Here is a 25,345-nt window from a genome sequence, read left to right on the forward strand (position 1 = left end):
CAGTCATCCTACTGGGCCACTCATTCTCTTACGACCTGGTCTCTATGCCACCTCTGTCTTACTGAGCAAAGGCACCCACGTTTTCCATGATTCCTGATAAATAGCAAGCTCTCTTAGGGCACCTGTCACAGTGTTAAGAGCTCTCTTTAGATGGCTCTTCTTAACTCATTCCCTTTCTTGCTGCCGCCTTTTACTCTGCCTAAAGTTTGACACAAATCTTTCTACATTTTCCCCTACTACTCTACCTCTATAAATATCTTTATTTAACTATATTAGTTTGGAGAAGGAAATGGCAACCCACTCCAGTGTTCTTGCCTGGAGAATCGCAGGGACGGCAGAGCCTGGTGAGCTGCCGTCTACGGGGTCGAACAGAGTCCGACACGACTGAAGCGACTTAGCAGCAACTATATTAGTTAAGAGATGTTGTTGTTCAGTCGCTAAGTTGTGTCCAACTTTTTGTGACCCCAGGCACTGCAGCATGCCAGGCTTCCCTGTCCTTCACTATCTCCCTGAGTTTGGTCAAATTAGTTAATAGTTTGTGTATTTCTATCATAACATTTGACCTGTACAACTGATTAGTGAATTATAATATGACTTCCTACAATTGAATTCAATGAAATAAAATCTATCTATAGACATCCCTTAGGATTAAAAAGATATTTCTCTTTTTCATAAATTAAAAATGCAGATCCCCAGGCCAAAAGAAGATTATTGAGAGATAAACTTATAAAACCTTCCTTCTTAGGGTTCCTAAAGGCAAGTTAGTAAGTCACCAAAGTCACGATTTAATGTTTTCCACATCCATGGTAGAAGAGCTAGGAAACAGAAACTTGTGGCCTTCCTGGTGGTCCAGTGGTTAAGACTCCATGCTCTCAATGCAGGGGGCGCAGGTTCGATTCCTGGTCTGGTAATTAAGATCTCGCATGCCACAAAGCACGGCCAATATAAAATTTTAAAAAAAGAAAGAAGAAACCTTGGGGAATTCCTTGGTGGCCTGGTGGTTACGATTTCAGACTTTCTCTGCCGTGACCTGGGGTCAGTGCCTGGTTAGGGAACTGAGATCATGCAAACCGTGTGGCCTGGCCAAAAAAAGAGACAACCTTCTGTAGGAAAAAAAAAAAAAAAAGATGCTATACTCAAACTCTCAGGAAAATATATATGTCCCATTGCAATGAAAAACAAAAAATACAGTGTCCTTTGTTCACTCAGGGGTGGGAAGTGAGTTTGGGAACTGGCTTGTGAATATGGGAAAGTACTGCTAAGTTTGTTCTGGCGCACTGTACCAATCATCGACACAGGACCACACCTACCTGGAGCTTCGTTATTTCCTCCCATAAACAAGGCCACAATACCACCTGCCTTGTCTACAACGTTATAAAACTAAACTGTAAAAACAACTGCCTAGGTTCTATCAGTATGGAGAGGACCAAACTCACTAGGTTACCAATCCTTTCAGTCTCTTAAAGTTTTTATCATCTCGATGATGCATAAATAATAAGATATAGTTAGAATGTCAATTGAAGAAAGAAAAAAATAAAAAAAATTAGAAGTCTAGGTCTTAGCCCAGTCTTTGGAGTTCTTTCCTGAGGTATCTGGCAGAAGGTAGGGAGAACCTCGGCTGGTTGTTTAGTGGTAGCCAAGAAACACTTGTATAAGGATTAGGAATAAAAAAGTCATACTATGAGATATTTAGCCCATCTTCCTTAAGGTCACATAAAATTATTCCTTATAAATTCTTCTGTGGCTTAAAACAACATATACAAAAGGTTTTAAAAATAACATGTTACAAATGGTTAACTAGCTTCCTAATACACATACCCATGCCCTGCACTGAAGACGTAATTCCAAACAGTGATTTAAAGACTTTTTCATGTTTGTATTAATGGTCACTTTTTTTTTTGCTACATATGGTGGCATTCGGGATCTTAGTTCTCTGACCAGGGACTGAACCCATGTCTCCTGCAGTGGAAGCTCAGTCTAAATCACTGGCCCTCTGGGGTAGCCCCCAATGGTTTCATATGAGATACATGAGGAAAGATTTACTAGAACTCTCTCCAGTTCAGACAGTTCCAATCTGGATTCCCTAAAAATAAATTCATTTCTTTGAGACCAATATATGAGGAGTGGGATGGACTCTGAAGATTACTAAGCACTAAAAAGCAGACATATTACTTTGCCAACAAAGGTCCGTCTAGTCAAAGCTATGGTTTTTCCAGTAGTCATGTACGGATGTGAGAGTTGGACTATAAAGAAAGCTGAGTGCTGAAGAACTGATGCTTTTGAACTGTGGTGTTGGAGAAGACTCTTGAGAGTCCCCTGGACACCAAGGAGACCCAACCAGTCCATCCTAAAGGAAATCAGTCCTGAATATTCATTGGAAGGACTGATGCTGAAGCTGAGACTCCAATACTTTGGCCACCTGATGTGAAGAACTGACTCATTTGAAAAAGACCCTGACGCTGGAAAAGATTGAAGGTGGGAGGAGTAGGGGATGAGAGAGGATGAGATGGTTGGATGGCATCATGACTCAATGGACATGAGTTTGAGTAAGCTCAGGGAGTTGGTGATGGACAGGGAAGCCTGGCATGCTGCAAGTGCATGGGGTCGCAAAGAGCCGGACACGACTGAGCGCCTGAACTCAACTGAATGCTGGGAGACTTACAGAGAAAGAAGAAAAATATACAACATGAAGAAACTCGATTTGGCAGTAAGATGAATTACATTTAAAATGACACTTTTCTCAGAAGTTGCCCCAATGTATTTAAGTCTTAATGTAGATAAATTTGAAGCCCAGTTCAGTTCAGTTTTATGTTAAGAAATGTTACTTAGAACTTAAGTTACATTCGATAAAGAGGCCTATTTCAGAACAAAAATGGCCAGTAAAATCTCTAGCAGTCTTATCCCAAGCACATTTGTTGTTGTCATTCAGTTGCTAAGTCGTGTTCAACTCTTCACAACACCATGGACTGGGCTTCCCTGGTGGCTCAGAGGTTAAAGCGTCTGCCTGGAATGCGGGAGACCCAGGTTTGATCCCTGGGTTGGGAAGATCCCCTGGAGAAGGAAATGGAAACCCACTCCAGTACTCCTGCCTGGAGAATCCCATGGAGGGAGGAGGCTGGTAGGCTACAGTCCATGGGGTCGCCAGTTGCTCAGTCGTGTCCGACTCTTGGCGACCCCATGGACTGCAGCACGCCAGGCCTCCCTGTTGACCACCAACTCCTGGAGTTTACCCAAACTCATGTCCTGGCATGCTGCAGTCCATGGGGTTGTAAAGAGTTGAACACGACTTAGCAACTGAACAACAACAAATGTGCTTGGGATAAGACTGCTAGAGATTTTACCGGCCATTTTTGTTCTGAAATAGGCCTCTTTATCAGAGTGTAACTTAAGTTCTAAGTAACATTTCTTAACATAAACATTTTTCTCAGGCTCACCCTTTTTCTAGGGTCAGCCTGAAATCTGCATTTTTAAGGTTGGATTTAAATCCTAACTGAACATACAAATGTTCACATTTTCCTAATAGTGACCTAACCTCATTTTAGGAACTGAAACACTCACTGTACAGCCCAAGCACGCATGCGCGTGCACACACACACACACACACACACACACACACACTCTCACACTCTCAACTTCTTTCTGGTTGAACCAAGATCACCCCAAACTCCCGAATTTTCTCTCAGAATCCAGAAACTAACTGTCCTAGCCAGATTAGCAGCCTTTATGCAACACAATGAACCCTTACCTTCACATCAGCAATGAGAGCATCTTCGTCTTCTATCCCTGTAGGGACGCATTTCTTGTGCAGTGGCAGAGATTCCAATTTATCTACAAGGCAACGAAGGCCTTCAAGCTCAAAATGGGTCAGATGCACCTGTCGGTCCTTTCGGGGGCTACACTGGGAATCCCACACTTGGCCATTCTGGGAACCCCGGCTAGAGTCAGAGGATGAGTCCCCAGACAAAGTTTTCTTCAGACTTGGAAGACTTCGGCAGGTTTTGCCCAGTCCATCATAATCCAGGTTGACCCCATTGGCCACAGGGCTGGTGAGGACAGAACGTCTACTGCTCAAGCGCCGGGGCTCTCGGTCTACTGCTTCCTCGTCCCCGTTTCCAGACTCCAACCCATTTAACTCCAAATCTGCCAGTATGAAGAGAAAGTGTGGTATGAATGTGCCACTCGGCCATGTGATCAACAAGAGAAATAGGTAGTTATGGGAGGGGCCCTGAAGTTATAAACGACAAAGTCACCCCAGTTTAAAAACAGTCTTCCCTATTCCAACCCATTTATCTACTGCTGAAAATCAGTTACAGGTAAAAACAGGATCCTGAGTTAGTAGGACAACTGAGGCAACAGTCAATTGGATTTTTAAAAGATTGGGAAGGGTTCAGTCTTTAATAAACAGTGTGCTGAAAATAAATTACCCATGAAAATAGCTGTACATGAGTTTCAAGTTCAAACTTAATTTAAGGATTATGATCTCATTATCTTTTAAAAGACTAGTACTAATATGAAGCACACTGCCTTCCCTGGTTGCTCAGTGGTAAAGAATCTGCCTGCCAATACAGGAGACACGGGTTTGATCCCTGGGTCAGGGAAGATCCCCTGGAGAAGGAAGTGGCAACCCACTCCAGTATTCTTGCCTGGAAAATTCCATTGACAGAGGAGCCTGGCAGGCTACAGTCCATGGAGTTGCAAAGAGTCAGACATGATTTAGTAACGAAACAACAAAAACATGAAGCACATATATTTAAAAACCACCTTTGTTCAAAATTTTGGCCATAAAATTAAGCTTTGGAATCAAAATCTTAGCAACATGGCTAATAAAATGAGTATTTTTTAAAGAAAGATTTTGATAGTCAAAACAAAAGAAAGTTTTGAAAGAAGAATTTTTAAATGTTAAGTAGTCTTTTATTATGAAAGAAATAAATGCTGACTATTAATAATTTAGAAAATACAGGAAGGTGCAAAGAAGTAAGTCATCCTGTATTTTCCACCCTTGGAGAAACTCAACCGTGTGATGGATTGTCTTTCCATCTTTTTCTATACATATGTGTATAACTACAACTTGACATATTTTCAAACAAGATTAGGATCATGCTGTATATACAATTCTATATCTTGCTTTTACATATTGTTGAGCATGTTTTATTTTCAAATGACAACATCAATTATCCTCAGAGGAAATGCTAAGGCAAAAAGTATTTTGCTTACGTGACCACAGGATATGGCAGTGTTGGCTCCTCTTTATTTTCAAGGCATGGACTAGCCTAAAAATGTATAACTGAAACTACCTTGACATCCAATAAAATATTTCTCCAATGTAAGTTAGGGAGACATTAAAACTCAGAAGAATACACATTTTAGAATCTTACCAACATGATTTAAGTTGTAACATTCTCATTTATTAACTCTTAGATCATTAGCAAGTTTTTAAATTTCCTTGAACCTTGATGTCACCATTTGTAAAATATGGATGATATACACACCTCACAGGTAATAACAACTTAATGGATACAGACTGCTTAGTTTGGTGCCTGAAATACAGTAAGAGTAACTCTGATGATGCAATCCTAGTTTTTATTGTGCCAAAGACCATTCTTTACACAATAGAACATGTTAAGACTTTTTTCTGCCCATACAGAGCCGCTTGCAGGATCTTAGTTCCCCAACCAGGAACTGAACCTGGATCACGGCAGTGAAAGCACAGAGTCCTAACCACTGGACCATCAGGGAATTTCCAACTGATTACTTTCTTGAAGAGCAAAGTACTAACACCAGATGAGATCCAGAATATTTCATTTAGCCCTAATAATTCACATCTGGGTAGGAGATCAACTGTAACCATATTAACTTCAATGAATGGATTCGGTACTTCTAAGTAGATAAGTAAAAAGATAAACCATAAAAAAACAACTGGGGAATAGCCTTTGGAATATTCCTGGCCTTACCCTCAGTCCTGTGGAGTATCTTGAAAGTTCCTGTAGGTGGAACACTTACCCATGCTAAGAGACTCTTTCTGAAATTCCTTAGTTAGGTGAGAGCGGTTGGTTATGCAGTACACATAGCGCTCCAGCACGTACCAGCACATCTCGTAGTAGAATGGATAGCGGAACTTATTAGGAACCTAACACGGGAACAAAATAATGAGAAAGCCAAGCTAATAACAATTTTTCAGGAAAGAGAGTAACAAACAATCACTCCAATAACTAGCCCGGGAAAATCTCTCTCTAGTTAACATGTAATCCTAGGTTGCCATGTGGAGCAAGAATTTAAGTGAATCTCTCAACTTAAAAACTGTTGGTCTTGGGAAATCATCAAAAAAGATAAGAGGTACTTGGAAAGACCATTTAGAACTATCAAGAAGCTGTCTTGTTGAGTGGGAAAGCATCAAAAAGAAGTTTTGAGGCAGAGAGTAAAATGTTAGTAAGGCACAATATACTTTCTGTACATATCAACCATTCTTGCCTGTACCTGAATCAGAAGGCCATGAAACACAGAATATAACGGAAAATGTTTCTATTATGTCCTTACATACATAAAGGTACAATTAGAAATGCATTCCCAAGCTATATCTCATCTAGGACACTAGACTGAGTATTTCCTCCCACTATTAGCTCTCAGCTTGCCTGCTTCATAATACTCTACCAAGATGGTATGTCCGCAAATCAGGTTACTATTCCATGTGGCCTCATCAGCTGCTCTCTTTAGCTTTCTTCCATTCTTCCCCAAAACAGTATGAAATTATTCCAAGTGAATTATAGTAAAAATAACTGCCCTTTAGATTTATCATGGTCAAGGAACCTGCAAATCAGCATGGATCAATCACTGAGCAAGATCAACCATGGAGATTATCTTAAACACAGGCATACCTCATTTTACTGTGCTTTACTTTACCGAGTTTCAGAGATATTGTGGCCTTTTTTTTTTTTTTAAATTGAAGGTTTGTAGCAATCCTGCATTTGTCAGATGATGACTAGCACTGTTTAGCAATAAAGTGTTTTCTTTTCCTGTTTTAACTCGTCTATCTTTATTTTTTTTTGTTTTTTTAATCAATCATTTTTTAATTGGAGGATAACTGCTTTACAGAATTCTGTTGCAATAAAGCATTTTAAAATTAAAGTACATACTTTTTTAAAAAGCTACTGTACATTATGTATATAGTGCTACTGTACATTAACAGACAAGTAATGTAAAAATAACTAACAGACTATGTATAATGTGAATACAACTTTTATATGCACTGGAAAAAGAAAAATACTGTGATTCAATTTATGGTAATATTCACTTTATTGCAGTAGTACTGAACCAAACCTGCCAGATCTCTGAGGTATGCTTGTATATTCTGCCTGTCTTCTTTCAGAGAGGGCTTCTTTCAAAAGGATAAGGAAAACAATACTTTTAGGATTGATCTGAATATGTAACTCCTGAGAATGTTCCCACCTACTTTTCAAAGCTCCATGTCAGGCAATCTTTTCAAATCGAGGAGACTCAGATGGACATCCCTTTTCAAAACCCTTCACTAGGTCACAGGGCACCACTGGGGAATAAGATCATTTTCCTCATTGCAAGGCAGGAGAGACATGTACTTTTCATTAGCTTTCCAATGCAAAGGCTTTAGGCTCTGAATCTTAGTCTCTGATGCCACTACAGCTTCAACAACTAGAAGAGGTTTCTCCTCCCTTGTTTGAAAATAAAATAAATTTACTTCTGGTACACCAGGAGGGAACACAAGAATTAACAGATACTTGATCCCCCCTAAATTAAACATAATACACTGCACTTCTCTGTTTGCCTTTTAAGTTTTAAAAAATAAAATAAAGTAAAATAAAATATAAAATGGGCATTACACTTTTAATTTTTCACTTGGAACTCAAGAGACTGAACTAATAATAGCCAGGACATCATATACCCAAACTACCCCGTTACATTTTACCTATGCTGCTAGATACCCCAGAGCACACAATTTCTAAGGCTGGGCTGGAATTCTTGAAAAAAAAGTTTTTAATATTCATTATAAAATTATTGAACCTTTAAGCACTATCAATAGACTTACCAATGCTCAATTCAAATAGTATATTTCTATACCGGCATGGCAAAAGTAACTAACATATTGCATTAAATTTATAACATATTTTATATTTCTTTACTAAAGCATTCTCTACATATTCTCTTTTACGTTAAACAAGTTTAAAGAAGTTGGTAACATAATAAATGTATGTCAGGTTGGTACTGGCAATGTAAAAGCTTGGGTGTGGAAAGCAAAAAAAAAAAAAAAAAGCCTCTGTGGACATGTGTAGAGGACCCAGTGAAATTTCATGGAAACACAGAGAGTTCCTTATTTGGAAGGAAAGAATTAAGACATATTTAGGAAAAATGGAATAGTATGTCAGATACTGAAATTTGACATTTTCTGATAAACAAAGTCTAGGAAAATCAGATAGACAAACCAAGATTAGTTATTACCAGTTTAACAGTCTGCAGGAGACTTTTCCATGAAGAGTTAAGGTGCTCATTTTACCTACAGTATTAAATATATATCCTCCCTTTCTTCCCTCAAACTGAGCAAACAATTAAGCAATGGACATAATGGCAATTTTTAGCCAAAAAAGCAAATGCTTTTTAAAAATATTTCCAGATTGAATCTTACACCAAGGTAGATGGTATTATTGCAAAATGATTTTGAGTTAAATAAGAGTATTTTACTATGAAATTATGTGATTTTTCTCTTTTAAAAATTTTAACTATTTTTACTGTTACTTTAACTTCCAATTTACTAAACTACTATTATATCTTCTGTAGTTTCACTACTTTTAACAAACAAGCTATAAAATTCTATAAAATTCAAGCACTGTATCCTCTCTTAATTCTAACAGGGCAATCTCTATAACTCCGACAGCAACAATCTTGTCTCTTATGTATAATATTTATGTAATAGGTAGCTCTAACCAAAATACATGTTTCAAAACAGGCACCAAAATGATTAACTGATCATTAGTCAGTAACCATTCCTTCTAAAAATTATGAATTCATTAATTATTTTTAAATTTTTAATCCTGAAAACTTTCAAATCCACCAAGTTTATAGAGCAGTACCACTAAGACTTTCAGAGCTCTTCCATGATTCATCAATCATTAACATATCACACTTTTAAATGGTAGGGGGTAAGGCAGAATCTAACTAAAAGAGAATTTTGTGACATAAGAAAATTGTATGAAATCAAATTTCAGTGTCCATAAATACAAGTATTATATTTGAGCCATCCTCACTTGTTTAAATGCTTCTTTCTACAAGGCAGAGTAAGTGCTACAAGACAGATACTGTATGGCCCACAATGCCTAAAATATTTACTATCTGGTTCTTTACAAAAAAGTTTGTCAACTCTTGCCTTAAGGTATCTACTGCATGTAACTTTTCCCCTATATATCCTGGATGATTTATCAGCTATGTAACACCCTGTGAAAAACTGACAAAATAAGACACACAAATCATTTTCTGTAAAGTTTAATTCTCTCATGGAACCCCAGTTGAGAAAGGCAGTGTACACATTTATATGTTAAAGTATAATAGTTTGAGTGTTACACAGTAAGCAGAGTAAAAATAGATATATGAAACATCTTCACATTTAATTCTTACACAGTTACTTACCCGTGTTCGATCTTCAATGTTGTATATCTTTAACTGCATGGGGATATTGAAGCTATGCAAAAAATTGCCTCCAAACACCAATGTGTCTGTAGGAGTATACACAGCATGAATCCAGCCTAGGAGAAAGGGAACGGAGGGCAGAGGCTATAAGCACTCACTGTAGTGTGGCTCCCTCAGAGGTTAGAGTAGACGACTCACTTTTTTCCATCTTGCTTACCTGAGGGAATGACGAAGGTATAGCCCTGCTTGAGCTCAATGCGTTGGCAATCTGATACCCGGTCACCCAGAAAGATGTCTCCCTGTTTCCCTGACAGCAGCCAATTCTCGTACAGCTCCAGGTTGTGGGCTGTAGGGGGGATGAGCCAGAAGACCTGTGAGTTAAAAAACTTCAGTCTGTTAACAGCCATTGACATGACCCAGTCGTCTCCCTCAACTGATAAAACAGGTACAAAGTTAAGACCAACAGGTAGAAGAGAAGCAAGCAATCCTCCCAGCCTACAGAACTTGACCATTTGGGAAATTCTAGAGGCCTCAGGGAAGTAGACCTTTTCTGTCCTCCACTTGATCAAACAGCATTAGGGCTTCCCTGGGGTTTGATTGTAGAACCCGGAACCTATACAGGACTTGGAGAGAAGGAGGGCATTAAGCTTGTCACCTAGGCAGTCCCTTCCTTGCCCCTAGCTGGCTGGCCTCAGTTAGTTAGGTATACAGTATCTTCAAAAGACAGGCCTGGGTTGCTCGATTCCAAGATCAAAAGGACAAAACTCAGGACACCATCTAAATAGATTTAAAGTAAACAAAGTGACTCTGGATTTGGAGATATAGCTGTTCTAATTCAGCCCTCACATTTTAAAAGCATCATCTGTTTTCATTCCAGTTCTACTTTTCTCTCATAAATGCTTTCACTTCTTAACAAGAAAAAAAGGATCACAATAAGAGTATAATACTATAAACCTCTGGTATTAATTCTACATTTCCATTCTCATACAGCATTCAGAAGCACTCTCAGAAGCTGGAATATAAGGCTTTATGAATGAGGATAGTCTTTAAAAATCTATTTATATCCCCATACAGGACTTAAAGGCTTCCTCTGGCTACATTTCAGACCAATGTCGCTATATAGGGAAAAGTGGTCTGGAACCCAGTTGACTGATTTCATTGTCAATCTAGCCCCACTTTGTGTTCCCTTCTACTATTTACTATACTTCCACATAGAGAAGTTATCTTTTCCTCTTAAAACCACTTCCTTGCCTTCATTTGGAGAATTCTGCTTTGGGAATTTATAAACAGGACTGTTGAAGTTTACTAAGTACTGGTGCCAATATTGGCAAAAGGAAAATGGGCTAGATAGATACCAATTTCTACTGGATTCTAGCCAAGAAAGTCAACTTAGTCTATGATTCTCTCCAGATTCGTGTATGTGTATCTCCTAATAGACTAGTTTTCAGGGTATATGAAGCATGCATGAACTGAAGCTAAGTCATATAACCGGCTTCAGATTCCAAGCCCCATCACAACTGTGACCATACCTTTCCCCCTTGATGGATATGATACCAAACAGAGGTACCACCGAAGTCCACATGGAAGTCAGTATAGCAGCCTCGAACACTCATCAGACAGTACCTGACCCAAAAAAAGCAGTAGAGTTAGTGCACTGACGAGAAAAAGGAGACTTCCCACCACAATGCCACACTCTCCCCTGTGTACTCCCCTCCATCTTCCACCTGATATGAACTCCCAGCTGGTGAGAGGAATGCAATCTCAAGTCATCATAGTATCAGAAGAAAAGTTTGTTTTCCTTTATGTTACCATGGCTATGGGGCTCTTACATACACTCTTCCTTTGGAACTAAACTCGACTGTCTTGGGACATGAAGCAAGGTTGCTAAGGGAGGACCCATTCCTTGCTATCACTCTGGTCTCCCACAGCACACTGAGGAAATGCAGGGTAAGCCACTTACTTCTGCACTTTAGGATACTGCATCTCCAAGATGGCATTTGTTGATTCAGTCTGACTTTCTTTCAAATGCCTTGGCCACATATTGTCTACCCAGTCAATGAAATCCACCTTTAAAAGGAGGAAGAACGTTTAGGTTGGGATTAAAGAGAAAGCTAAAGTCAAGAAAAACAGAAATTCTCAAAACACATACTGAAAGACTACAATTTAACTTCCAGCAAGCTAACAATCTTCTGTTAAATTCGGGGTCAACAGGCAAACATTATAGATATAATTATTAAGTGAAAATAAAGACTAATGGTTCCACGAGCATGATCACAAAGATAGCACTAATCAAAACAAAGTCATTAAAAAAAAAAGTCATTAAATGATGCAGTAGTACCCAATAAAACCCTGTGTGTGGCAGACTGGCATAACCAGCTATACTGACGGGGGTGGGGGTTGAAGGGTGGAGATAAAAGGCACTGTCTGGAAGATTCCTGTAAACTTATTGAAAGACAAACTGCTACAAGAGCCAAGATACCAAACATTTAAGAAAAGGAAAGGAGAGGGGAGGAGGAAAGGAAAGGGGAGGAGAAAAGAATTCCATAGGGATTTTCAGCCTTATATGAGCAATGTGCTATAGAACCTACTGGGTTAGGAATCAGAGTTCCAGGTCTATCACGTTTTCTCAAGATCTTTTGTGAGGCTCTGGAACTTATCTGTAAAATGAGGATAATTACCTCAAAGGAATATTGTAAGGATTACATGTAAAAACATGTTAAAATTTTTTGAAATAATGTTATCAGAGTTTAGGAATCTGGTTTTTTCCTTTGGCCACACCTTGCAGCATGGGGAACTTCCCCCACTAGGGACTGAACCCATGCCCTCTGCAACGGAAGCATGGAGTCTTAACCACTGGATCACCAGGAAGTCCAGGAACCTGTTTTAAATAATATGTGCTGAAAGAAATGAGAAATGAAAACAGTATGAACTTCTTTAAACACTTTACACTGAATTGTAACATGTCCTATATCTTCAAATGTCTGCACCCAACCACTGAACTCCAAGAAACAGTCTTAAGTAGCTAAGTGTGAGTCAAACAACCATGGATTCAGCAAAGCACTGGTGCTACAGATGTCTAACTTATGGCTATAAAAAAGATGTATCTGGTAAGCTGTATAACTTATGTCTGTTTATATTTCATCATTTATTTCCTTACAACATATATCTAGATGCTGCCGCATTACTTCAGTCGTGTCCGACTCTGTGCAACCCCAGAGACGGCAGCCCACCAGGCTTCCCCATCCCTGGGATTCTCCAGGCAAGAACACTGGAGTGGGTTGCCATTTCCTTCTCCATTGCATGAAAGTAAAAAGTGAAAGTGAAGTTGCTCAGTCGTGTCCGACTCTATCGACCCCATGGACTGCAGCCTACCAGGCTCCTCCGTCCATGGGATTTTCTAGGCAAAATTACTGGAGTGAGGTGCCATTGCCTTCTCCGATATATCTAGATAAATGCATACAATCTGTGTGTAATGATATAGGCAAATATCGAGTGGATACTCAGATGTAAACCGTGAGTTTTTGGAAGGGGTCACTGATGACATGCAAGTTTAAATAAGCAAGTGAGGAACAACTATGAAGATTCACTTTCTGGCCCATTTCAAAGAATTTCCACTCAGGGATCCAACAGCTTTAACCAAGCATCCACTGGGCCTAGGAACACTGACTGAGCTCCAGGTTTCTTTCTTCTCATCAAACAAAACCTAATTTCTGCTCTCTTAGTGTAGTGGCCAGGATCTCTCATCTCCTGGAACTGTCCTTTGGAAAGCCTTTACCAGAATAAAGGATAACTGACTTGTTCAATATACTTACTCTTAAGTTCTTATGTCTGGACAGGAACAGGAAAAATTAGGAACATATGAATATTTTTTTGTTAAGTGTTCACTCAGAGACAGTTGGATTTTTCTGGCTAGAGTTCTCACCTGCAGCAGTAAGTCATTCTCTGTCCTCTTTCTGTTTGATATTATTGGGTATCATCTGACTACCAAAAGAATACTGTAGTAAGGTGTTCATACCTCCTTCTTAGGTTACTCTTTAGGCTCTGGATAGGCCTTTTGCTAAATGGTTACATCCGTTTGAGAACAAGTCTCCAGGACGGATAATCAGCAGTTTCTACCTGTTCTGTACCAATACAGGGCCAAACTGGGACATAATCAAATCACATACTGCAAAAACAGCTCATCGCCTTCCATGAACTAATTTCCCCATCACCAAACAAACTTGCACATTGTATCTGCTACTTCTTCATCTACTTCTAAGTTACTGCTGGAATGAGAGCAGAAGCCATCTCTCTCCTCTAGATAGAATCTCACTTCATGCTACCACCCAAAATGGACAGTTCAAAGTTGCCCAGCTCACTCTCCTTGCACCTACTTTTGCACATACTATTCCTCCTGCCTGGGATTCTGGTCTTTCTTCTCTGCCTCATTTCTTCTTTCATGTCAAGATTGGAGATCTCTTTACATCACACTGACAGAACATTGTCCCTTGGTCTGTACATACCAATGTGTTAGTGATAATAATGCAACAATCTAGTAAGTTGAAGGTATATATAAACATTATTATAACAAATTAACCACATTTTAACTTTAAAAGTCAAAGGGTACAATTAGGATAATTTAAATGAAGATGGGATAAAACACTGAGACTTTAAAATAATGTTTAAAATATTAGTACATTCCAAATTCCATTGCTCCAGATGGAATACTTGACTCAAGTGAGTTCTGAGAGAGGAATAAAAGTGGTCCAAAAATGACTAAGTATATTTTAAAAGTGAAACCAATCCCCCTCAAGGAAAGGATCTTGTAGATAGCCACTTTCATGAGAGAGGTTAAATCAGTATCTACCTCAGGAAAGTTAAGCACCAAAAACTAACTTCCCCCCATGCTGGGTTGTCAATCTGTTACTACTAATCATCCAACAGCATCTACTCACCTGCCTCTAAATCATTTTTCTCCCAAGCACCTCTACAAGTATAAACCTACAGGATAGAAATTTACTAGGCAAACTTCCTATTTACAGTTCTTATCAGAGTGAATTTTAAGACTCTTCCCCATTACATGCAAGTGACAAAGTTCCAAAATTATCAGAATGGCCTCTCCCTATAACATAATCAAGTGATGTTGGAAATGATGACCCCTCGAATAATACAAGTTAAATACAAGTTAAATTTTCTTGTTCATCTTCATCTTCATCCTGGTATGTTTAAGAACTTCTCCCAGTGTATAAACAACCCTCCTGGTGACAAAGACAATGTGGAGACAACGATTAGACTAACCGTGGAGGGCCTCTGCACCATGTTCTCCAGCCTGGTGTGGCTAAACTCTAAGCTGATGACATTATAGAGTTTTTCTCGCTCCTCCTCTGGGGTCTCATAGTAGCGTGTCCACTGAGCCATGGTCATTTCAATGCCTTTCTGTGTGTTCACATCCATGACATCCACCATACGACGACTCCCTGCCATGAAAGACGCACTCATCATTTCTACTGAGCCACTGATATCCTTAAATATATTAAGAATATAAGATACAAATGAAAGTAAACAAACTATCCTTTTTCCCTTACAGTATTCAGCAATAAATAGACAGGAAATAACTGTCACTTGAAAGAGGTAATCAACAGAAAATCAAATCAGAAAGAATGAGAATGACAATGATTAATACTAAAAACAATAATCACTCCCTATGGCATGTTTACTACATAGTCAGGCGTTGAATCTTTATTCAATATCTCAATCCTAACAATTTTAAGTACTAAGTACCATTCATAGATGATAAATTTCGTACATTCCATAAATATTTACTGAATGATAAAGACATCTTAATGGACACAAGATTCTCAACCAACTGTAATAACCACAACAGAAGGCAGAATGCCAAAGAGGCAGCATAAAATAGCAGGGGGAGAAAAAACAGCCTCAGAGTCAAAGAGACCTAAGTTTAAATCTCAGCTCTAATATTATTTAGGCAAGTTATTTAGTTTTCCTAAACCTTAATATTTTCTTCTATAACTTGGGAATAATATCACCTTGTGGGCCAATGTGAGGATTTAGTCAATGAAGTAAAATGTTTGACATAAAATAGATGCTAATTAATTAAACGGTAGTAAAAATGAAAAATCAAAAGACAAAAATTGTTTTAACTAGACTGATCGGAGAAGGCTTTTAGAAAAAGAGAGGGAAGAGGAGACATTTGAGTTGGGCCTGGAGGACTAAACCGAATTTCAGCAAGATTCAACAGTGTGAATTGCAAGCAGAGGTAATAGCGTAAGAGAAGATATGGAGAGGCAGTCCAGCTGAAAAGTTAAGAAAATAGTGGTCAAGGAGGTACAGGCCTGGGAGGCCTGGCGTGCTGTGATTCATGGAGTCGCAAAGAGTCGGACACGACTGAGCGACTGAACTGAACTGAACATATGATTCTGATGCAAGTCATCTGTGGACTATAAACCCATGAGAATGCCTGACCAATAGAGAAAAGCTGTGGTGGCCCATTAACTTATGGATCCAAAGAATTACTTCCTGGAGGTCATTAGGAAAAAAAAGTCAAGTAACAGACCAATAGGTACTCTACTATTAGGTTTTCTGAAGCCCCCTGAGAACCCTGCCTTGTGAAGAGTAACTACTAAACAGATTTCCTGAGTATCTACTACACCCCAGAGACTGTGCTGAGTAATAGGAAATACACAGTGACAGGAGGAAAAGCGAAATCTAACACAAAAACATGTAGGGGAGTGAAAAATACAGGGATTTAGAGAACCTTCCTCTACCTCGGACATTCACCTCTTGGATAAACAGTTTCTCAGTTGTCTAAAAAAAGCCCTCAAGTGGCCAATAGACAGTACTGCAATACTTCATTTCAAAGAGGAAGCTGGCACTGAAGCTTCAGCACAGAGGACAAGGCACAACGGAAGCCCAAAGCACCTTTCGTTTCACGTTCTGTTAGAAACATTTCTAAAACATTTTTATCCACTTTACTGCCTTATCATGTATATGAGAGTAACCATCTCTGAATTCCTGAGGATCCTGGCATGTCTCAGGGCCACACTGAACACCAATGATGAGCAGATGGTAAAAGATTTGCCTGCAATGTGGGAGACCAGGGTTCGATCCTTGAGTTGGGAAGAGCCCTTGGAGAAGGGAACAGCAACCCACTCCAGTATTCTGGCCTGGAAAATCCCTGGAGCCTGGCAGGCTACAGTCCATGGGGTTGCAAAGAGTCTGACATGACTGAGTGACTTTCATAAGTGACACCAGAAGTTTCCTTCTTTAATTATACTGCTCTAATTTGCTTTTTTCCCCCTAAATTTTGAATATAATGAAATACAAATCTGACTAAAGACTCAAGTTAACCAATCACTGATGAAGAGATATTTTAATGTATTTACTTCGCAGTTTATGAAGTTTCAAACCTTAGCCATGTTACCAAATGTCAGTTAAGTCAGTCAGTTCAGTCGCTCAGTCATGTCCGACTCTTTTCGACCCCATCAATCACAGCACGCCAGGCCTCCCTGTCCATCACCAACTCCCAGAGTTGACTCAGACTCAAGTCCATCGAGTCAGTGATGCCATCCAGCCATCTCATCCTCTGTCGTCCCCTTCTCCTCCTGCCCCCAATTCCTCCCAACATCAGAGTCTTTTCCAATGAGTCAACTCTTCGCATGAAATGGCCAAAGTACTGGAGTTTCAGCTTTAGCATCATTCCTTCCAAAGAACATCCAGGACTGATCTCCTTTAGAATGCAATGGTTGGATCTCCTTGCAGTCCAAGGGACTCTCAAGAGTCTTCTCCAACACCACAGTTCAAAACCATCAATTCTTCAGTGCTCAGCTTTCTTCACAGTCCAACTCTCACATGCATACATGACCACAGGAAAAACCATAGCCTTGACTAGATGGACCTTTGTTGGCAAAGTAATGTCTCTGCTTTTCAATATGCTATCTAGGTTGGTCATAACTTTTCTTCCAAGGAGCAAGCGTCTTTTAATTTCATGGCTACAGTCACCATCTGCAGTGATTTTGGAGCCCCCCAAAATAAAGTCTAACACTGTTCCTACTGTTTCCCCATCTATTTGCCATGAAGTGATGGGACCAGATGCCATGATCTTCGTTTTCTGAATGTTGAGCTTTAAGCCAACTTTTTCACTCTCCTCTTTCACTGTCATCAAGAGGCTCTTGAGTTCCTCTTCACTTTCTGCCATAAGGGTGGGGTCATCTGCATATCTGAGGTGACTGATATTTCTCCCGACAATCTTGATTCCAGCTTGTGCTTCTTCCAGCCCAGCGTTTCTCATGATGTACTCTGCATATAAGTTAAATAAGCAGGGTGACAATATACAGCCTTGACATATTCCTTTTCCTATTTGGAACCAGTCTGTTGTTCCATGTCCAGTTCTAACTGTTGCTTCCTGATCTGCATACAGGTTTCTCAAGAGGCAGGTCAGGTGGCCTGGTATTCCTCCCATCTCTTTCAGAATTTTCCAGTTTATTATGGTCCACACAGTCCAAGGCTTTGGCCTAGTCAATAAAGCAGAAATAGATTTTTTTCTGGAACTCTCTTGCTTTTTCCATGATCCAGCGGATGTTGGTAATTTGATCTCTGGTTCCTCTGCCTTTTCTAAAACCAGCGTGAACATCTGGAAGTTCACAGTTCACGTACTGCTGAAGCCTGGCTTGGAGAATTTTGAGCATCACTTTACTAGCGTGTGAGATGAGTGCAATTGTGCAGTAGTTTGAGCATTCTTTGGCATTGCCTTTCTTTGGGATTGGAATGAAAACTGACCTTTTCCAATCCTGTGGCCACTGCTGAGTTTTCCAAATTTGCTGGCACATTGAGTGCAGCACTTTCACAGCATCATCTTTCAGGATTTGAAATAGCTCAACTGGAATTCCATCACCTCCACTAGCTTTGTTCATAGTGATGCCTTGTAAGGCCCACTTGACTTCACATTCCAGGATGTCTGGCTCTAGGTGAGTGATCACATCATCGTGATTACCTGGGTCATGAAGATCTTTTTTTGTACAGTTCTTCTGTGTATTCTTGCCACCTCTTCTTAATATCTTATGCTTCTGTTAGGTCCATACCATTTCTGTCCTTTATCGAGTGATTCCATCTTTGCATGAAATGTTCCCTTGGTATCTCTAATTTTCTTGAGGAGATCTCTCGTCTTTCCCATTCTGTTGTTTTCCTCTATTTCTTTGCATTGATTGCTGAGGAAGGCTTTCTTATCTCTTCTTGCTATTCTTTGGAACTCTGCATTCAGATGCTTATATCTTTCCTTTTCTCATTTGCTTTTTGCTTCTCTTCTTTTCACAGCTATTTCTAAGGCCTCTTCAGACAGCCATTTTGCTTTTTTGCATTTCTTTTCCATGGGGATGGTCTTGATCCCTGTCTCCTATACAATGTCAAGAACCTCCATCCATAGTTCATCAGGCACTCTATCTATCAGATCTAGGCCCTTAAATCTATTTCTCACTTCCACTGTATAATTATAAGGGATTTGATTTAGGTCATACCTGAATGGTCTAGTGGTTTTCCCTACTTTCTTCAATTTCAGTCTGAATTTGGCAATAAGGAGTTCGTGATCTGAGCCACAATCAGCTCCCGGTCTTGTTTTTGTTGACTGTATAGAGCTTCTCCATCTTTGGCTGCAAAGAATATAATCAACCTGATTTTAGTGTTGACCATCTGGTGATGTCCATGTGTAGAGTCTTCTCTTGTGTTGTTGGAAGAGGGAGTTTGCTATGACCAGAGCATTTTCTTGGCAAAACTCTATTAGTCTTTGCCCTGCTTCATTCTGTATTCCAAGGCCAAATTTGCCTGTTACTCCAGGTTTTCTTGACTTCCTACTTTTGCATTCCAGTCCCCTATAATGAAAAGGACATCTTTTTGGGGTGTTAGTTCTAGAAGGTCTTCATAAAACCATCCAGCTTCAGGTTCTTCAGCATTACTGGTCAGGGCATAGACTTGGATTACTGTGATACTGAATGAAGCCTTGGAAATGAACAGAGATCATTCTGTCGTTTTTGAGATTGCATCCAAGTACTGCATTTCAGACTCTCTTGTTGACCATGATGGCTACTCCATTTCTTTTAAGGGATTCCTGCCCGCAGTAGTAGATATAATGGTCATCTGAGTTAAATTCATCCATTCCACTCCATTTTAGTTCGCTGATTCCTAGAATGTCGACATTTACTCTTGCCATCTCCTGTTTGACCACTTCCAATCTGCCTTGATTCATGGACCTGACATTCCAGGTTCCTATGCAATATTGCTCTTTACAGCATGGGACCTTGCTTCTATCACCAGTCACACCCACAAATGGGTATTATTTTTGCTTTGGCTCCATCCCTTCATTCTTTCTGGAGTTATTTCTCCACTGATCTCCAGTAGCATATTGGGCACCTACTGACCTGGGGAGTTCCTCTTTCAGTATCCTATCATTTTGCCTTTTCATACTGTTCATGGGGTTCTCAAGGCAAGAATCTGAAGTGGTTTGCCATTCCTTTCTCCAGTGGACCACATTCTATAACCAAATGTAGCGTTAGTGAAAATTTTCTGGAAATTTCTCTATGGCTTTTAGGGAAGGATGAGAATCATAAATGAGGTTTCATTCTTGACTCAGAGAAATATAATTCTACTTTTGAAATTTTACCCTCGAAGGCAGGCTCTTCATGGAGAGAAGGAAGGACGCACAGAGATAAAACTGGAAGGTAGGAAAGAGGCAGATGTTCAGATGCTGTGGTCTAATGAGAAGTACTCAATGAAGCAACTTCAGTAACTCCCTTTGAGGAAATTCTCAGTTGCTAAATAGTACTATCTAATCAAGACAGTATTTCAAGTAGTACATACTTCAAATAAATATATAGTTCAATGCTCCTAAACCTTAAAATCTCAGTAAGAGATTTAAGACTCAGCTGTAAATCTTAGATCTTTGCCTCAAAAACAAAGGCCTTGAGTGTAGCACTTACCCACACACATTTTGACATCATTCACAGTGAAGTCTGGATCTGGCATCCTATGAAACAAACACCAGTAAGTATAATGGGAAGCACAACTACTCTAGTCAGGGTGAGTTTTTTTTTTAAAGAACTAAGAACTCCCCAGTCAAGCCCCATCAATCTTCAAATTGAGGATTAAAAAAATATATTTTAAATATAAACATTTATACATATATAAACATATTTATACATATATAAACAGATGTACATATATATGTAGGAAAAAAGAATATATGAGAAAAGGTTAATAGGGATTATTCAGGGTGATAAGATTTCAGGAGATTTAAATTTATTTTCTTTATAGTTCATCTATATTTTCTCATTTACATATAACACACTTCAGATAGTTTCAATGATCTATGCTTTGGATTATCAATACTGCACTGTCTATAGCCCTGTGTGTAATGTGGCCACTTTGCAGCCAAACCCAATCAGTGAACACTTACTTTATTCCAAGTCCATCGGAATTCTTGAAAATCAGAGGATCTCTTAAGCCACCCCGCTGGATATACTCTACATTAAAATCTGTCACCATAAGAAAACAATTGTTAGAAAGGCCAAGAGGTTTAGCTGGAAAAAGATAAAAGGACCTACGTAATACGATAAGAGATTTCCACAATCATTCAGAATTTAACCAACAGGGGATAGTACTATTGAGTCATCTCATAAATCCCAAGCAGAAACCACATCCTGTGCCTTAACAGCCTAACATCTAATTCTGCCCCCTGCAATACACACCATGACATCCTTGTCAGTTTGCCAAAGAACGAGCTGCATGACACACACAGAGCTCAGTCATGGTGGAGCAGGTACATGCATAAAGGAATTGCTATTGAACTATTTTTAATTAAACCCAAACCAAGGGATAAGAGAAGGAAGAGGCCTTTAGGGGAAAAAATCCCAACATTCCTGTCCTAATAAACGCTTGCTTCTTCCAATATAGCAGAGAATGACTCATGGGGTAGGGCTGGGGGACCGGGGGAGGCTGGTGCATGAGTGGCATTGTGTAAGAAGAGAAAATAAAGATAAACAGCATCACAGCATTAACAGGCAGTATTTTGGCTGCAGACATGCTGAGCCCACAGCTCCCAGAGTCTACAACCTCCTACATCAAGTGGCTGCAGGTCTGAATCCAAATGATACTGACCTTTTCCTTCCATAAAAGTAACAAAATTTGCATTATATTTGTTGGTGTGGAGCTTCTCTTCCAAGTCAAAAGTTCTTTTTCCTTCAATTTCATCATCTGAAATGCCATCATCTTCATAGCGTCGTCGCATGGTACCACGCTGGGGAGAGAGGGACAGAAGGATGAAATCATACACCTTTTCAAGATTTTCACTTGCTACGTTAAGCATCCATTTGCCTTGCTTTGTAGATCTTTTTCTCAAATAAAGGTCAGCTAATATTCTCACAATGTATGAAATTTAAAATGAGTCACTAAGTTCCCCACTTGTAAATTTTACACTGCTAACTCTTTGAGCCTACAGATAAATTTACAACAAAAACCAAATGACCAAATAGGGCCTACTAAACATTTTTTTCTCCTGGCTGCACCACACAGCATATGAGATCTTAGTTCCCTGACTAGGGATTGAACCCACACCCCTTGCATTGGCAGCACAAAGTTTTAACCACTAGATCACCAGGATAAGTCCTATGAAACATTTTATTTATCTACCATCGTTTATCAGAGGGTGGACAAACTGTCTTTATAGACTTTACAGACCAGGATACAAAACATAATTTTTTTATGGGGAAGGCTACTTCTGGATTAGCTTTCTAAAACAACCTTTGAGAATAGACTAAAACATTTTAATTAATGAAGCAAAACCTCTTTTACAGCAGATAAAGTTAACCTAAACAACAGCATTCCAAAGAGCAGACCACCAATACTTAGCATTAAAGATGTCTTCCCAAAGGAAAATATGCGAATGGTCAACAAGCACATAAAAAGTGCTTAGGATCATTGGTCATTAGAAATAAATACCACAAAAATATACCACTTTACACCCAGCAGGATGGCTATTACCAAAAAAGGCAGACAATAACAAGTGTTGAAGAAAATGTGGAGAGACTGGAACCCTTACACAATGTTGATGGGAATGTAAAATATTGTAGCCATTTTGGAAAAGTTTGGCAGTTTCTCAAAACATTAAACAGTAAATCATGATTCAGCAATTCTCCTCCTAGGTGTATATCCAAAAGAATTAAAAACATATCTAAAATGCAGATGTTCACAGCAGAACATTATTTGTAACAGCCAAATGGCAGAAACAACCCAAATGTCAGTCAGTTGATGAACGGATTAACAAAATGTGGTATATTTACACATGGAATATTATTTGACCACAAAAAAGAACAAAGTACCGTTATGTGCTACACATGGACGAATCTTGAGAACAACATACTAAGTGAAAGATGCCAAACACAACAGACCGTGTATTACATAATTTCATTTTTTATTTTAATTTTTTGCTGTATAAACGATCTTTACTGTGTACAACAGGAAGTGGAAGAGGAGGAGCTATAACAGCTCTGGCTCCTGGGGCAGCTGCACACACTCAGTCACTACCCTCAAAAAGCCAGTTTCATTTTCATGAAATGTCCAGAATAGGCAAATCCACAGAGACACAAAGTAGATTAGTGGATGCTAGAGACTGGGGAGATGGAGGGATAGAAAGTAACTTAACAATGTGGGTTTCTTTGGGGAACAATTAAAAATGTTCTAGAACTAAACAGTGGTGACATCTGCACAACCTTGAATATACTAAAAACCACTGAGCTGTGCACTTTAAACAGGTGAATTTTATGGTATGTGAATTATCTTGGTAAGCTGCCTGTTTTAATTTTTTTCTTAAGATAACATGTTGCTCATGCTGCAAATTTACCTTTTGGTATAGTTTACTTTAGCCAGTATTAAAATTTGCTGAAATTTCTGTAACACATGGGACAACTTGTGTGAGGCAACGGTAAAGGAGCCCAACTCCAGGGTGTACTGTGCTTAGTCGCTCCATTGTGTCCAACTCTTTGCAACCCCATGGACTGCAGTCCACCAGGGTCCTCTGTCTAGGGGGATTCTCCAGGCAAGAACATTGGAGTCGGTTGCATGCCCTCCTCAAGGGATCTTCCCAACCCAGGTCTCCCACAGTGCAGGCAGATTCTTCACCACCTGAGCCACCAGGGAAGCCCTGTTCACATAAAACCCCAGGGTTCAAGATATTGGGGAAAGATGCGTGTGTCATGGGAGAAAATCAGAAGCTGAATCTCAGAAGGAAGACTAGCAAAAGAAGGATTTTCAGAGAGACATTCCATGGCTTCCTTCCAATCTAACTTGAGCCCCACATACAGCTAAAGATAAGAGCTATGGTCCCACTGGAAGAGGCACAGCAGGGAGGGAGAGAAAGAACACACTCCACTACTTACACAAGGGCCTGCCTGGCCCAGACCCTACCACCACCTGGTTACACCCAAGTGGAGCTCCTCACTTTACCTTTCCCATATCCCTCTGAGTATTAAAATAGTTAAACGAAGAAAAAATATCTACCACCCCACTCAGAATACCCCTCTCCCAATCAACACAAACAGAAGAAAACAGGGAGCACAGCATGCCTTGGGTTAAAAAAAAATAAAACTGGGAATGGAAAAAGAGGCTGGTTTGGTCCTTAGATTCCTGGTGAGGTTCCCCGCAGCCTCTGCTGCCCATTCCCAAGCCTGCTGCGGTGCTCATCAACTGAGGTTCCAACGGGTAGGGGAGGTCCAGGTGGGAAGGAGTATGGATTTGGGGACTGAGGTGCCGAAGGCCCCCACCCCAGTATATGCTAAGAACAACCAAACCTAGAATTTAAATACTGATGATCTAGAATCGATTACACAGCACCAGAATTTATATAAACACGTTAAGAAAATGAGACACTGGAGAAAAGTCTCTTAGGGAATGGGACAAGGGAAAGAGCAGAAATAAGAAATTAAAATTAAAGTAAATAAAACTGACGGTTACACACCAGAGGAGAGCGAGATTCAATTTACCAGTTTTAGGTAGAAACACTGATGAATACCTGTTATCTTTTCCAAGTTTGGCAAAAAAAAAAAAAAAAAAAAAACCCTTATAACACTCTTACCTAGCAGTTTGTTGCCATAAGTCACATCTTAAAGGCCAAAAGATCTATTTTTAGTAGACCTCTTACTCTAAAAATGCCACCAATGCTCAAAAATACTTTTAGGTACTTTTATATTTGAAGGGAGGCTGGTTATTTTCGCTGACAATTTCTTAAATGGGTTTGTGTTTTGAAAGGCATCCCTCAGTTCTCTTCCTCACCTTATTTCACATGTGTCTTAGAAAAGAACTCCAAAAGATGAGTTCCAAGCATGTCAAAAAGCAAGAGAAATACCACTGAAATAAATATGGTTTCCCACAACAATCATTTTTAGAAAGCATTCATTTGCACACAGAAATAACCTCCTCACATACAAGGTCAATTAATTTATGACAAAGGAGGCAAGAACACATAACAGGGAAAGGACAGTCTCTTCAATACATGGCGTTGGGAAAAGCGGACAGCTACACACGAAAGAACAAAACTGAACCACTACCTTTTACCATACACAAAAATTAACTCAAAATGGTTCAAAGACTTAAATATAAATTTGAAACCATTAAACTTCTAGGCAATAGCTCCTTGACATTAGCCTTAGCAATTTCTTTT

The 25,345-nt window shown here is 39.5% G+C and overlaps 1 protein-coding gene across 4 annotated transcripts in view; it reads right to left on the reverse strand.

Annotated features, from left to right (window-relative positions):
• The window catches only part of KDM2A (lysine demethylase 2A), a 92,696-nt gene that overhangs the window by 20,086 nt on the left and 47,265 nt on the right, over positions 1–25,345 (reverse strand). For all 4 annotated transcript variants that reach the window (XM_027532483.1, XM_027532482.1, XM_027532484.1 and 1 more), the window contains 10 exons: positions 21,790–21,928; positions 21,089–21,167; positions 20,613–20,659; positions 14,926–15,104; positions 11,609–11,715; positions 11,178–11,271; positions 9,866–10,019; positions 9,649–9,764; positions 6,001–6,127; positions 3,746–4,140 (listed from right to left, as the gene is read on the reverse strand). In XM_027532483.1, coding sequence (XP_027388284.1) covers positions 3,746–4,140; positions 6,001–6,127; positions 9,649–9,764; positions 9,866–10,019; positions 11,178–11,271; positions 11,609–11,715; positions 14,926–15,104; positions 20,613–20,659; positions 21,089–21,167; positions 21,790–21,928 — 1,437 coding nt within the window. The remainder of the gene's footprint in view (positions 1–3,745; positions 4,141–6,000; positions 6,128–9,648; positions 9,765–9,865; positions 10,020–11,177; positions 11,272–11,608; positions 11,716–14,925; positions 15,105–20,612; positions 20,660–21,088; positions 21,168–21,789; positions 21,929–25,345) is intronic.

The sequence above is a fragment of the Bos indicus x Bos taurus genome, chromosome 29 (genome assembly GCF_003369695.1).
Source record: "Bos indicus x Bos taurus breed Angus x Brahman F1 hybrid chromosome 29, Bos_hybrid_MaternalHap_v2.0, whole genome shotgun sequence".
Classification (NCBI taxonomy): domain Eukaryota; kingdom Metazoa; phylum Chordata; class Mammalia; order Artiodactyla; family Bovidae; genus Bos; species Bos indicus x Bos taurus.